Source organism: Rutidosis leptorrhynchoides, chromosome 11 (assembly GCF_046630445.1).
Source record: "Rutidosis leptorrhynchoides isolate AG116_Rl617_1_P2 chromosome 11, CSIRO_AGI_Rlap_v1, whole genome shotgun sequence".
Lineage (NCBI taxonomy): Eukaryota > Viridiplantae > Streptophyta > Magnoliopsida > Asterales > Asteraceae > Rutidosis > Rutidosis leptorrhynchoides.
In genome coordinates, this window is record NC_092343.1 from 382113782 (window position 1) to 382130563 (window position 16782).

Genomic DNA, 16782 nt, shown 5'->3' on the forward strand with positions numbered 1-16782 from the left:
TTGATTATATAGAAACCAAGTACATATGGTGCAATCAAAATCACTCATAATCCCTTGAACAAATGAGAGAGGGTGCGGGTGACATTCCAACGTATGAGTTCCCTCAAACTTTATATTCAAAAATGGATGGACACCGTTTCTATGACTATCGTGAGAGATAATTGCGTTTTCATATTGAAGTATAAGAGAAACACAATCAGTATGCATAGATTGAACACACGTGTGACAATGATAGAACCATGATTCTGGGTTGAGCACATTCTCACAAATTTCGCAAAAATAATCACTTTTATGATTTTCGATTGGAACATAGCTGAGATCCAAGGGATGCTTATCAATTTGTTGTCTAATTGAACGAGGAGATAAATAAGCACATTTAGGATGTAGATGAAACTCACAAACATTACAACTGAATGAGGACGACCAATACACAATATCTCCACAATTGTTACAAAATTTGGCCATTTTTCCAAGAGTTACTCTTGAAAGAAGGTGTTTGGGATGAGCATCGTGTGTGATTTTGTCAGGCAAAAGTCGACAACTAACATCAGTTATGAATTCACATTCGATACAACTGTAGGCAAAACCATTACAAAATAAGTTACATGTGGAACACCGGAAAACATTGAAGAAAAATTTTGAGCTTCTTGTTATGAGAATAAGAGTATAGTATGGTTCATTTGTTGTGGGTGGTTTTTAATTTCAGTAGGCAGTCGCGTGCACCACTCGTGAAGCACAAAGTTGCAATGTTGTTGTTGTTCCTTGTTTGCACACTTGTAAAATGGAGTGGATGTTATTGGTCTCAAACATCCATTGCATAGTAGCTCAACTCTCTTCATTGGATCATGACATGATATCGAATAAATTTTTGAAGAAGTGGATGACGTATTGTCCTCATTTTTAACAAGAATGAGGGGGTGTTCATGAGAGTCATGTTTTAAGCTCCCCGTATCAGATCCAACTATCTTGGATCCAATTTGTTTGTGAAGTAGTAGTTTGGGTATGCTATAACTTTGATCAAGGAATGGAAGATGGAGAAGATCTGGATGATCCGAATCTTTATAATTTTTAACCAGTTTTCCAAGCCCTATTATATATTAAAATGAAAATGAAAATGCCATATCAATAAGGTTACTACGTGTTCTATGAAGTATATATTAATTATTCAATAAGTTGCTAACTAGTTAATGAAGAATAATAAGAAAATGAAAGATGTAAAACGTTAAAGTATTTAATGACCTGGAGATGAGACGATGGACATGAATGGTTCTCTTCTTGATGTTGCACAATCCAGATGTACAAAATATCTACATTTCTCACATTTATAAATCCAAAGATTATAATCGTCACTTATGCATCGAAATTCCTCTTTTACAAACAAACTATCCTCCTCCTCCTCCTCCTCCTCGTCTTCTTTTTCTTCATCATTATGTGGCTGTTCCAACTCCAAATCAATGAGCTTCAATGGATGCTCGTGCCCAAGTACCTCCAATACATTTATGTTTTGCGATGTCATGATCTAAATGTGAGTTTAGACTTCTTAATTAGGTTTTTTGTTGCAAATATGAAAAAAGAGGTAACTTATATCCTTGTGGCAAATTGAGATGCATAGATTATATATACAAGCAATCTCTTTTATATAATATGTAGTGTTCCTTCAAACTAAAGGCATTCATATTCCAAATAGAAAAAGTATTTGTTCTTTACTTGTATTTATTTCAAGCATCTTGTTAGCTTTTTTCTTTTTTAAACTTTTGTGTTTCTTTACACTTAAAAATATAATTTAAAAAATATACTAGATGCATCTTTGTAACGATTACAACAAAGTTATTTTCAACATATATAAGCTAGATACATCTTTGATCATGATCTCAGCCGAAGCCGGAACAAGGCAAATGGAGGTTATGATTACTGATCAGATTGATATTTATTCGGTTGGTTTTTTTTTTCTTCTTCTCTACTCTTGGTTATACGTGTCTTGTTTTTTAAGTGAACGAGTCTAAATAGATGAAGAATAAATCTTTGAGTTCTAGATATATATATATATATATATATATATATATATATATATATATATATATATATATATATATATATATATATATATATATATATATATATATATATATATATATATATATATAAAATATGAATAAGTTTTACAAAAAAAAAAGAAAAAACATTGCCCACTTGGAAGATATGGCTCACTGTCGGATTTCGACTGTGCAGGAGGAGTACATGGTACAGGTTAACTGATCAAAATCTATTTTCTACTTTTCTTTATATACTATTACATTTGACTCATTTAGTGCTCCTCATTTAGACGTGCTCAGCAACTAACACGTCTAATTAAACAAAAGGAACACGTCTAACTAATGTTTTTTTATTAAAAAAAGGAACACGTCTAAATAATAGTCGGAACACGTCTAATTAGAAACCTACAACACGTCTAAATAAGTATAACACTTCTAATTGGTAACCACGTCTAATAATTTTACCAGGAACACGTCTAATTGACAACACGTCTAATTAACAACACCTCTAATAAGTTCAACCAAGAACACGTCTAATTGACAACAGTTCGGGTTTCCTGCCCGAAAGCGCGTGCGTGCGTGGCAAATGAGAGTATTCGATGCCAACAACTTGCCTTTCAAAAAAAAAAAAAAAAAATGGTAACCACGTCTAATAAGTTTTAACCAGGAACACATCTAATTGACAACACGTCTAATTAGTTAAACCAAGAACACGTCTAAATAACTTACCATGCATACGTCTAATTAAGTAACATGAACACGTCTAATTGGAACACGTCTAAATAACTTACCAGACACACGTCTAATTAACCTAACACATCTAATATGTTAATAGGAACACGTGTACTTTAATCCTAACACTAACAGGCGTACGTATGCATCAGCAAATTAACAGGAAGTTAGTTAATATTAACGTATGAGGTTAGAAGAGATCGAGTCGGAGTTTGAATTATATTAGGAATGAGTAATTTTCTCAAAAGATAACTATCTCTTTCTCTTTATATTATAATAACAAAACAAATAATAGATCATCAAAAATTTCAAACACTAATCTTAATCTTCCATTATCATTAACATATATAATCTACACCATCCAAATTTTCTAATCACCATTATGACCTCATAATCACCTTTAGTAGTTATTTAATGACTAAAATACCCTTGAAATTAAAAAAAAAGACGGGATCAAGATGGTAAATTAGGGTTCTGCAAAATTGAATTCATTCACGATCAAACAAGAAAAACAGCCTGATTTCCTCTCAAAAAATACACGACGGATCTTCAAAATCAAGATTACATCTTCATTAACCTAAATCGATTTCGCATATCGTAACAGTACAAGAAGAAGATATGGTTTGATTTTGATCTCAGTCAAACAATAATATTAAACGGAGACCGATTAACTTCCAGTTTCATAAATCGTTAGCACTCAAGGATCGATTTTCTGTTGAAGGGGAAGAAATTCGTCGAATTATCTGATTGATTCGTTCAAATTTAATATATGCAAGGAGGTACCAAATTTGAATTTCAGGTTAAATTCATGATCGCATCTTCGCGCATAATAATTTAGGGTTTTTATTAGTCATGATGATTGCAGGTAATTTCAACAAATCTTCGTTGATCGTCGATGATGTAGCGGTGATCAATATACACGAAGATATATAGGTTTATTCTATCGGTTCATGTAATCATATATGCGATTATTGGATGAAGATTACCAATTAATGAAATTGGTAATTGTTATCAAATATATAGAGGTTGTGTAATATTAAACGTATTGTTGATTCTCGATTCGATAAATTTTGTCCATACTAATCTGATTTAGGAACAAAAGTGAATTTTGTATACACAAATTCATCCATAATAATTTTATATTTTGGTATCAGCTAACAACAACTACATACATGAAAGAAAAGTATAATTCTCAGTTCCTATTCTATGAATTTTAAATAATTGATAAATCGTATTTTTTTTTCCAGGTAAAGCTCTGCGCAATGATGCTAATTATTTAAGCATCATTACCTGTTATCAGATTCAATAGGCATAATCATGTTAACGACACTTTATAATCAAGGTATATATTATACACCTTACTTCATTCTCATTTCAATGTTAATGTGCTAAATTATGTACTTAGTCAAGGATTCATATATTAGTATATATTTACAATATTTAAACTGTATTTTACAGGTTTAATAATAAAGATATACATATATTGTCATATATTTAAGTTTCATGCTTAATTTATAAATTATTATTGTTACACAAAATGATTGATGAAATTGTTATTAATCAAATATTAATCCTTTCACAAATGGAATGTCAGTATTAATGCCAATTGTCAATATCCATTTCCATATTTATGGGCGCGTAACAAGTATTGTTTCTTGATTTTGTGAGTTTTAGGGTTCTACTAATGTAATTAAAAGTAGTCGAAGATTAATGGGGTGGAACTAATAATAGTGTTTTTTGAAGTGTGTACAAGAAACCAGAGGTATTAGTTGGACAAGGTTTCAAGTGTAAAGGTTAGCAATGTAAACTTATTTATTACTATTTCTTAATCAAATTAATGTTTGTTGCTCATTAATATTCATGGATTGCTTCATTTTTTAGTGACTTTACTAAGTGTGCGTATCACTTACAAGCTCTTCATAGGTAACTTTCTTCAAAATTTTAATACAGTGAAATATACCAAATATAAATCTTACAGATGTCCTTATTTGTAGTACTTCCAAAACTATAAGATCAGCTAGATGCAAATAAGGAAACATAATATTGGATTTTAGAGTGGTGTTATGGGCTACTGAGGTTTTAAATCATGTTGTTGGGCCACACATGGTGGTTTGAGTTTGAACATGGGTGATACTCAGGACTCCATAATTAGTCAACAATTCAACTATAAGTTGCTATGGTACTTATTACTGCTGAAACTTCTAATTATGCTAACATGTATTTATTTTTATTGATGAAACAGTTAAGATGAAAGTTTCGGGTTGAATTAAACAGGTCCTTTGAGATCTTTAATCCTATAATCTGTTATATTATTTAATAATAGTTTTTGTAGCTCTAATTATGGACTCACTTTTATTTGGAATGATGCAGGCTGGTAGTTGTTTTGCAAGCAAATATAAACTATTTTTCTTACATATAGCCATATAGGCTCCTAAATTGCTACGGTTTGAAGCCAATGCGACCCATACTGAACAATGACATATTTTTAATCCCGAACCTGTCTTGATACGATACCCATTCTGCTACTTTTACTTTTATTTGTTTTTGCATACGCATTCATAATAAGTATTATCTCTGACGAAACATTAATCTTCTCTTTTGCTCCAATGTTTTAATGATATCCATTCATGTAGTAAACAAAGGGGAGCATACCCAACAACTCTATTTTCCTAATCATTTGGGCCGTGCGTTAGACTTTCTGTCACTCTACTAACTATATGCACAGCTTCCGGTGATGTGTTGCAAGGGCATTTTATATTACCTAAAACATGCTTATTAGTGAAAGTGTTTATTTCTAGGACATATTTTTTGATGAATTTGTTTTAGTTAGACTTCTATCGAAAGGGCTTTTAAAATTGCTGAAACTTGATTTTTAGTTAGACTGTTTAGTACAACATATTTTAAAATGTATCTTTAGTTAGTGATCAATAAACTAACTTGATGGGTTGTTGTGGTAGGCAAGGACATGTGACCATGTGGGTAGTGTTGTCTTTTGGAGTATTTCATGATCAGTATTTAGAAGCTGATTCTTGAAAAGGAACTAATGGTGGTAAAGCTCAAAAGTTGGTGAGACTGATCTAAAGTCTATCGATATATCAATCTCTACTTTCAAGTTATTAAGTACACATTATTTAATCAAGAAATCCACTTGATCCATTTCAAATAAGGAAATTGTATTGTCTGTTATATGACAATCCATTACTTTCTGATGTGGAGGTAAAATTGAGACGCATGTTGATTGAATTAATGGGATGCTGATAAAATACTAAGAACCCAGGTACATATTGTATTTTGAAACTAATATACGATACTCGGGTTTTAGTGTTTGGACAAACAAATTTTTTATCTAATATATAATCAGATACGCTATCACTATACAAAAATTACACACTTCATTGGTTTTTGGAATCAGTTTACTCAGACTCGTGTTTGTTAGGATTTTGCGTACAAAGACGAAAAAGTAGTCATTGATACAATAGCTGGAGTGTTGGGAAATATGACCCCAACCCAGTTTAACCTAAACTTATATCCTTTTTTTTTTTTTTTTTTTTTTGTAACTATACGGTCATTAAATGATACATTGGCATGATCATATATGGTATTTTGTCATTTTTGCATGTGAACTAATAATTTTGTTGTTTTTAATTGCTACTAACTAGCTATCTCTTTATACATAGCAATCGATTTTGTTAACTTGTTAGCAATCAATGACTAGATTGATTCAGACATTTTCATTGCTACTAACTACCTACCTACCTCTTAATGAGTATGTATCCTTCTAATTAACTTTCTTTTACAATAGAGATTCTGCAAGTTAGAAGAGTTTCTAATATAGTTACATTTACAATGGTTCTAGGGGAGCTTGCACTGCTTACCCACGAGCAATAGGACGGAGGCAATTTTGAAGGTCTGGAAGGTAATTATTAATCACTCTAGGTTGTAAAATCTGATTATAGTTGTTTGCTTTTAATGCAGTTGGATGCTCAAAGCAATGATTAACAACTTACATAACGACCATATATAATTATTGCTGATAGGTAGATATTGTAAAAGGGTTAGAAGGAAATGGTTCAAATGGGTATACAGGCTCAAATGGGTAAACGGGTTCAAATGCATTTTTAGCTGCTCTTTAAAGTAACTTTTTGACTCACTGATATTATAATTATTTTTTTTTATTTTTTTGGCAAAAAACTGAATTAAAATTGATAACAATTTTTCACCAATAAGTGAAAAATTGATAGATACAGCAAAAACCAACATGGACTTACATAGTACATGTCCATTTGGAACATACTTCACTAATTTAGACTAATCTATGGACTTACAAAGTACATGTCTGTGGATAGATATGGGGAACGAGATAAGTGTGACCTGATGCCCTAATCTATGGACAAAAGTGTGCACATGGGTTTGATTTTCAACGTTATCGATTAACCCAATTTCCGTCAAATCTCAAATGGAGATACCCTAATTCTTTTGATTTATGCAATTTTAAGCATCGAAGATTCTAAACCGTCGATTATGGTAAGTGATTTACTGAACTATTATTAATTTTGATTAAAATTTCTTTCGATTTTTTAACTGTATTTCTATTGTTTAGGAATTGGTGGCCATGATGGAAGTGGATCAGCTGATTGGATTTATGCTGGTACTGGTGATCAAGATTAACAAATGCATCTTTTTACGAACTCAAAAGTTTTGGTTACCAATGTGAATGTCCTAACTGAAGATCTTCAACAAAAAATCATCAAACGGGTCTCTTTTGATAGTTTTGGTTTGAGTCGGTTTGATCCACGTATCATTGAAATTTTATTGTTGCTATAATATTCCTTTTGAATTACGAAATATATCATATAGCTGTAACAGGTGGAAGATAAAACCATAGGTGGCAAAATGGGAAAAAGACGAGTTAGGTATTAAGTAGGTTCAAGTCAGGTTTTTTACAGTACGGTTCGAGCTGGGTGGGTCAGTTTTACTAAAAATTTGTTGTTAGACTCATCTATGAACTAAAGCATATTTTTTTAACATCAAAATGAACTTAAGTAAATAATTAAAGTTTAAAATTGGTTGAGATTTGAAATGATTTCTTTTTAGTTCATGTCTATGCTCAAATTTATTTCCTGGTATAGTAATATTAGTTCCATCTGATGTAAGAATCATACCACCTGAAATGTATTATGACTTTCTTTCACATGTACTTAAAATGATAGTTGTATGATAGGTGGTGATGATATCGGGTCACTTTCTGTAATATATTAAATGCTCGAGTCTGAAGCGGCTATAGGGGTTTTATATTTTCAACAGCCATTGCTTCTCCTAAGGTATTTGTTAACTCTTTCTTTTGCATGTCTTTTTACAAAGCTAAATCCGCTTTACATCGCTTCATTGCATAATGTGTGTGTGTTTTTAAATATTTTAGTCTGAAGTCTTTTACTATAATGCATAAGATTTTCATGAGTAAACATTCACATATAATGCATAAGATTCTCATAATTAAACAATCAAATATGTTCTGTTGGCAGCACACTATTACTTTTATAGGGGTCGTATAATTCAAGGAGCCGAATTAAATAACTTCTACAACATCGGTGTGTAAGTGTTGTGGTTTTCGAATTATTATTCTTTTACATGCTTTCTCTTTTTCCGTTTGGTTTTTTGTTCGTTAGATCCTTTTGGATGTGTTGATGTTGTGTTTCTTTTATTGTAGTTTTGTTGTGTTTCTTTTGTTGCACTTAAAATACCGACAATCATGGAGTAATATGTTGGAAACATGACCTAAATCTAACTAAAAAGTCCATGCTTACCAATATTATGATTTTCAACTTCATGTTTTTTGGTTTTTAAGGTTGTAACTTGAAAAAGGAATTGATATATCCACCATCCAAATTACTTCTTCCACCATAAACTGTGCATTAACAGGTTGTACTGTATAACTAAATAATGCATATGTGTAGTGGATGAAGTAATTTGGATGGTGGATATATCATTAACCCTTGAAAAATAGACGCGTTTATGGTTTAACTGTGTTATTTGTTTTCTAGACTATAACTTGCTTGGTTTATTATGAGTAATTGAACATTACTAGCGAAACAGTTTTGATTTCTTAACAACCTAACAAATAGTATATAAAAAATAATTATTCTAAAATTTTAAATTTTGATTCGTCCCTAAAAATTCCCTCGAATTCGCGGGTCTTAAACTAGTTAAATATAGTAATAAACAAATAAACCATAAACTTACAATCTTACTCCGTAGATGAGTTTTTCCAAAACTATAATTCAAAAAAAAAAAAAAATTAAATTTCATCACGCTGATCCGCTTTCTGCTTGAGTAACATATCACTAGTAATAAAATCAGTTGTGTAGCGACCCAACAAAATCGCCATTGACGGCGCCGTTAACTTAGGTTCCGTTAACTCGGGTACCGGTTCCGGATTTTCGAACGCCTTTTCGTATAATTTAATATCTTGTACTTTGCGTTCCGCAACTTGTACTTTTGTCATTTTTAGACGTTTCTTATCAATAAGTTGAACCACTTGGATTGTATCTTGTACATTTGAGCTTTTTGGACGTTTTTGTCTTCAAATCATCGTTTTCGCCTTTTGTCTTCGCACTTATTTAATATAAACGATTACAACTTAAAATAGAACAATTACAATAAATAATTTACATATTGGGAGGATATTGCTACAAAATATATGTTCATTTGGAGCACTATCAAATATCCCCACACTTGAACGTTGCTTGTCCTCAAGCAATACATAACTTGAAATAATATAATACATCACACGAATCACTTCTTTATTCTTCACACTTTGTACATCAGTGGTTTTGATATGGCGGTATAAATAATGATAGTAACGATAGAACCATGGTTAAAGGTGGGTGTGTCATCCACAGTTGCCTCGGGTTTAGGTCAACGACACTTGCAATCAAATAGCCGATTTACTTTCGGTTTCCAAAGCAAAGTGCACATTTGAAAGGCGGTTTACAGTCCCACATGACTATGAAAATGTAGATCCTTAAGGAAATTGGATCTTTATGAAAACATTTGATCTTTTGAAAATTCAATCTAGCTTTTACCCTAGATAAGTTTTCCGGAATAACCCTTCACCGGTGTTTGCAAAATGATTTTTTTTGTGGGTTTTGTGGATTTCAGATTTGAAAATTTTAGCTCAAAACTTATGGTTTTGTGTTACCCACTTGCTAACCTTGTATTAGGAAAGCAACACGTCCAGTTTACTTGTCCCGTATATTACCTTTCGGAAAACTACCGTCCGGTTGTAAAGGAAAGCGATGAACAAGCAACTGTTAAGGCAATGTCCCGTGACTTGCTTTTGATTATGGTCTATAAACGTGTCGGATGCTAGTACTATCCTTTGTAGGAGCAATAGTAAAGATCATCCTATGATTTTTCGGTCTGGCACAAGGTCCTGTCTCCGACCATGCTATGCAACCACCGTTCTTACGGTTGACACCCGATTTGGTTCAGGTGACCTAATGAATTCCAGGTGAATTCCTAAGATTTTACGTTCAATGGTAATGAACGCATTGAAATTAGGTTTTCAGAAAACAAATCGGTTTTAATTTTGATCAAAATATTTTCTCGTTCAAGCTCGAGTTTAGATATCATTGAATTCCATGAGTTTGTAATTCTCAATCTTTAAGGTCAATCTCAATGATTGAGTAATATCAGGCTTAAAAGCTGATTTTTAATCTTTAAGGAGATTATTCTTTCTGGGGATCTGATTCATTAGTCTTATCAAGCTAATTTGCACGGTGCCCCCCATTGTACGAGATAAATCCTTCTCATGGTTAGGATAAATCTGACCACTTGGCGACCCTGTTTGATGCTGAGGTCCGTGGATTTCCTGCTGATTTTAGTGATGACTTTTCTAGATTTTTCGTCAACCTACAGCTGGTCTGGACGACAACTTCTTGACCTAAATCAAGAAGCGCGTGTCTTTTTTGGAAGACTTTACTTCTTTTTAATGATGGAATTGATTCATCGTGTAGATCCATCTTTTCTTTTCTTTCATCGGGTAAAATAGTTAATTTAGTCCAAAACAAAAGCACCTGCAATAAACTTTACAGAAACATGTGCTAGATAGTTTTTAATTGAACAACTAGGTATATTCTCCCCACACTTAGTTTCTTTCTTTGCCTTTTTATTCTCTTTTATTCCATTTTAAATGAATTCAAGCATTTTAGGGTGTTTCTCAATTTATGTCCTTTCCGAGGTAACGATAATTTCGGTATTAACACCTAGTTTTCACCGTTCATAAATATATATAAACATATAAATTCATATAGTTGAAAATTTTTCAAATTTTCATAAAATTTGGCAAATAAATCAAGTATAAACCCGAGAGAATTTATAATCCTTCCCCACACTTGAGATCATGCAATGTCCTCATTTGCATGAAATCAGACTCTAATTATAAATTCATGAGGGTGATTAGTGTAGAAAAGTGATTGAAAATACCCAGTTTGTAATTACAAAGCTCATCGAATGATAGATGGCGCGCCTCATCGTTCATTCCTTCTTGTTTTATCACAAATGCTTTTTTTCAAAAACGACTGCTTTTCTGAACTGTTTACTAATATTTGAAAAAGCGTCTTTTACCCTAATCATGCATTTTTATTAACGAGTTATGTATAGTCTCAAACAGGCGCCGAGATGTTGGTACAAGAGATTTGATTCTTTCATAATGTGCCTTGAATATAACAGACTTTATGTAGACCCTTGTGCATATTTCAAGAGGTTTGGGGACAATGATTTTGTCATTTTGCTGTTATATGTAGACGACATGTTGGTTGCAGGCCCTAATAAAGATCGTATTAATAAGTTGAAGGCTCAATTAGCTAGGGAGTTTAAAATGAAAGACTTGGGTGCCGCAAACAAGATTCTAGGGATGTAAATTCACCGAGACAAAGATAATAGGAAGATTTGGCTTTCTCAAAAGAATTATTTGAGGAAAATCTTGGAGCGTTTCAATATGCAAAATAGTAAGCCAATCTCAACCCCACTTCCTACTAATCTCAAGTTATCCTCCGTTATGTGTCCTAGCAGTGAATACGAGAGGAAGGAGATGTCTCGCGTACCATATGCATCAGCAGTGGGAAGTTTAATGTTCGCAATGATATGTACAAGACCAGACATTGCACATGCAGTGAGAGTAGTTAGTCGGTACATGGCGAATCCTGGTAAAGAGCATTGGAATGCGGTAAAGAGGATCCTAAGATACATTAAGGGTACCTCGGATGTTGCATTATGTTATGGGGAACCGGAATTTATTGTCAAAGGGTATGTTGATTCAGATTATGCAGGTGATATGGATAAAAGTAAATCCACCACCGCGTATGTTTTTACACTTTGTGGTGGAATAGTAAGCTGGGTTTCAAAACTGCAGTCAGTTGTAGCCACGTCAACAACAGAGGCAGAATATGTAGCAGCTACTCAAGCTACTAAAGAGGCAGTATGGTTGAAGATGTTGTTGGAGGAACTCGGGCACAAACAAAAAAATATCACTTTATTTTGTGACAACCAGAGTGCCTTGCATCTTGCAAGGAATCCGGCATTTCATTCAAAGACAAAGTATATACGAGTTCAGTATCACTTCGTTCGTGAGAAAGTGGAAGAAGGAACCGTAGATGTGCAGAAAATTCATACTGGCGACAATGTGGCTGATTTTCTAACAAAGTCAATCAACCGTGACAAGTTTGTTTGGTGCCGTTCCTCGTGCGGCCTAGCAGAAACGTAAGCAACATCATTGGCAAGGAAGGATTATCGTGTGAAGATTAATTGAGCTTCAATCAAATCTTCAAGTGGGAGATTGTTGAATAATAAATGAGGAATGGTTGGTGTTGAATGGTTGGTGGGTTGGTATGGTCAATTGGCACATGCATTTTGTGGTACAAAGAAGACTTAATATTGCCTTCCATGTTTGACAATTTTGGCCATCACAAGTACTATAAATACATCATCATACAGGTACATTAAGATCATCCCAAAATCAATAATTCTTTCTTTCATGTACTAAAAGATTAAATAGAGAATTCGTGAGTGTAGTCCCCTAATTACAAGAGATATAAAGATTAGTACTTATCCTTGTAATTACAGAGAAGTGTAATTCCTATTATTCTTATTAGTGAAACGTTTCTTTCCTTGCCCGTGGTTTTTACCCTATTGGGGTTTTCCACGTTAAATCTCGGTGTCTCTTTTCGCTATTTCAATTATTACTAGCGATTTGCTATAATTCGGTGTCGCTTTTCTCAACAAATTGCAACCTTTATTAAAACTTTCATAAGTAAATTGGCCAATGTCGCCACCTCGAGGGTATAGGTTATAACTTGTGTTATGATACATGCAGGGATTTTTTTTTTCTATTTAGAAATGTGATCTTACATAATTTACTAGTTTTGCAGGTTCAGGTTTTCTGGATGGGTCCTTAATTTTTTTGCCGTTTACCGTTATATTTTTATACAGGTCATCTTATCTTCATCTCTCGGATAATAATGTTTTATGAAGGGAAGTGAATTCCGAGGTGACCAGAATACAGACGGCCCGTTGAAACCACTGCTGATGCAGCTAGTGTGGTAAATTTAAATTCAAGTTGTTTTGTATCTGGAATATTTTGTTGATGTTTTCAGATTTTTTTATTTACTGCCTTTGTATGCCTTCACTTTATTTTAATGAACAATTTCAGTTTGATTTGTGTTTCATTTCATGTGAACTTAGCAACATATAGGTTACCGAATTTGAAGTGTTTGTGTATCTTACAATAATCTGTCTTGGAGATATAGCTGAGGAACTATGATATTTGGGCTTAAAACTTATGGCTAAAAATTGAGTTAAAACCATTGAATTGTAATATTAGTTATGGCAATTAAATTGAAGAGTTGGTGGTCATAATGAAAACTATAATCTTTCTCTAACATCCCTTCATAATAATTATCCTTCCATTTTTCAGAATATATCAAAAACAAATTATGGATGAACACATACTAACTACATTTACATTTATTTACTGTGAGAGATATATGCAGCAATTAACAAACATGAATAAGTTAAATAATACCGTACGTTAAAATATATATAGAGATTGAAATTAAAAGTCTTGTCCCCAATCTTAACACTTCATGTAGGAGGTATTTCACTTGAATGACTCAGTCTCTCACAACATGTATAATGAACTGCGTAGTTGCACAATCCACATTTAAAGATCATTTGATTCATTAGAAACCGCCTACATTCGGCGCAATGACCATCACTCATAATCCCTTGAACAAATGAGAGAGGGTGCGGGTGACATTCCAACGTATGAGTTCCCTCAAACTTTATATTCAAATATGGATTGACACCGGTAGCCTTTTCATATTGAAGTATGACAGAAACACAAGCAGTATGTACAGATTGAGCACATTCGTGACAATGATAGAACCATGTTTGCGGGTTGAGTTCAGTCTCACATATTTCACAAAAATAATCACTTTTATGATTCTCGACTGGAACATAGTTGAGATCCAAAGGATGCTTATCAATCCTATGTCTAATTGAACGAGGAAATAAGTAAGCACATGCAGGATGTAGATGAAAATCACAAATGTTGCAACTGAATGAGGACCGCCACACAGGAAGTCCACATTTTTTACAAATTTTGTAGCCTTTTTCAGGAGTTACTCTTGAAAGAAGGTGGTTGGGATGAGCATCGTGTGTGATTTTGTCAGGCAAAAGTCCACAACTAACATCAGTGATGAATTCACATTCGATACAACTGTAGGCAAAACCATTACAAAATAAGTTACATGTGGAACACTGGAACACGTTGAAGAAAAATTTTGAGCTTCTTGTTATGAGAATAAGAGTGTGGTTCATTTGTTGTGGGTGGTTTTTAATTTCAGTAGGCAGTCGCGTGCACCACTCGTGAAGCACAAAGTTGCAATGTTGTTGTTGTTCCTTGTTTGCACACTTGTAAAATGGAGTGGATGTTATTGGTCTCAAACATCCATTGCATAGTAGCTCAACTCTCTTCATTGGATCATGACATGATATCGAATAAATTTTTGAAGAAGTGGATGACGTATTGTCGTCATTTTTAACAAGAATGAGGGGGTGTTCATGAGAGTCATGTTTTAAGCTCCCCGTATCAGATCCAACTATCTTGGATCCAATTTGTTTGTGAAGTAGTAGTTTGGGTATGCTATAACTTTGATCAAGGAATGGAAGATGGAGAAGATCTGGATGATCCGAATCTTTATAATTTTTAACCAGTTTTCCAAGCCCTATTATATATTAAAATGAAAATGAAAATGCCATATCAATAAGGTTACCACGTGTTCTATGAAGTATATATTAATAATTCAATAAGTTGCTAACTAGTTAATGAAGAATAGTAAGAAAATGAAAGATGTAAAACGTTAAAGTATTTAATGACCTGGAGATGAGACGATGGACATGAATGGTTCTCTTCTTGATGTTGCACAATCCAGATGTACAAAGTATCTACATTTCTCACATTTATAAATCCAAAGATTATAATCGTCACTTAAGCCAAGTCCACATACTCTGCATGGAGGAAAAGAGTACTTGATTTGATCTTTACGCGGGAAAGAGTAAGAAAGTGTGAGTGGGTGAGGATGGTAAAAATCTTTTTCTGTAGCTTCTTGAATTAACAATTTCTTGGTTAAAAAGGCACAATCACTATGTAAAATGAAACTGGAACGTACGATACAACTATAAAATATTCCTTTATGTTCCTTCCCACAAGCGTTACAATCACACAGAATGGGTTTAGGGGTAATGCAAACCAATGCATGTGGATGGCTAGGATGATATAACTCTTTTTCTATAGCTCCCAAAGCACACTTTATATGAACTTTAGATTCATAGCACAGACGGCTACACATGTAAATCACTTCATTATACTTCACACCACTTCGACAAACACTACATTTATTACTACCATCGTACCACCAGTTTTTTATTATTAGTTTAAGTGGGTGATCAGGATGGTGTGATGTAGGTTCTAACGTTTCCAGAGCTTCTGCACAAAATTTATGGAGTGAATAATCACATGATGACTTTATACATTTATAGTAATACCTATGGTATTCACTAATATCTTGATCACACCGGCCACATATGCATCGAAATTCCTCTTTTACAAACAAACTATCCTCCTCCTCCTCCTCCTCCTCGTCTTCTTTTTCTTCATCATTATGTGGCCGTTCCAACTCCAAATCAATGAGCTTCAATGGATGCTCGTGCCCAAGTACCTCCAATACATTTATGTTTTGCGATGTCATGATCTAAATGTGAGTTTAGACTTCTTAATTAGGTTTTTTGTTGCAAATATGAAAAAAGAGGTAACTTATATCCTTGTGGCAAATTGAGATGCATAGATTATATATACAAGCAATCTCTTTTATATAATATGTAGTGTTCCTTCAAACTAAAGGCATTCATATTCCAAATAGAAAAAGTATTTGTTCTTTACTTGTATTTATTTCAAGCATCTTGTTAGCTTTTTTCTTTTTTAAACTTTTGTGTTTCTTTACACTTAAAAATATAATTTAAAAAATATACTAGATGCATCTTTGTAACGATTACAACAAAGTTATTTTCAACATATATAAGCTAGATACATCTTTGATCATGATCTCAGCCGAAACCGGAACAAGGCAAATGGAGGTTATGATTACTGATCAGATTGGGATTTATTCGGTTGGTTTTTTTTTTTCCTTCTCTACTCTTGGTTATACGTGTCTTGTTTTTTAAGTGAACGAGTCTAAATAGATTAAGAATAAATCTTTGAGCTCTATTAATATATATATATATATATATATATATATATATATATATATATATATATATATATATATATATATATATATATATATATATATAATATGAATAAGTTTTACAAAAAAAAAAAAAAAAAACATTGCCCGCTTGGAAGATATGGCTTACTGCCAGATTTCGACTGTGCAGGAGGAGTACATGGTATAGGTTGACT

The 16782-nt window shown here is 33.0% G+C and overlaps 1 protein-coding gene across 1 annotated transcript; it reads right to left on the reverse strand.

Moving 5' to 3' along the window:
* Window positions 1–13904: 13904 nt before the first annotated feature.
* Window positions 13905–16072, reverse strand: LOC139875994 (uncharacterized). The gene is made up of 3 exons (XM_071863291.1): window positions 15202–16072; window positions 14686–15049; window positions 13905–14541 (listed from the first exon to the last, which is right to left on the reverse strand). Exons 1-3 carry the CDS (start codon window positions 16070–16072, stop codon window positions 13905–13907), a joined length of 1872 nt encoding a protein of 623 aa, XP_071719392.1.
* Between the last annotated feature and the right edge of the window lie 710 nt (window positions 16073–16782).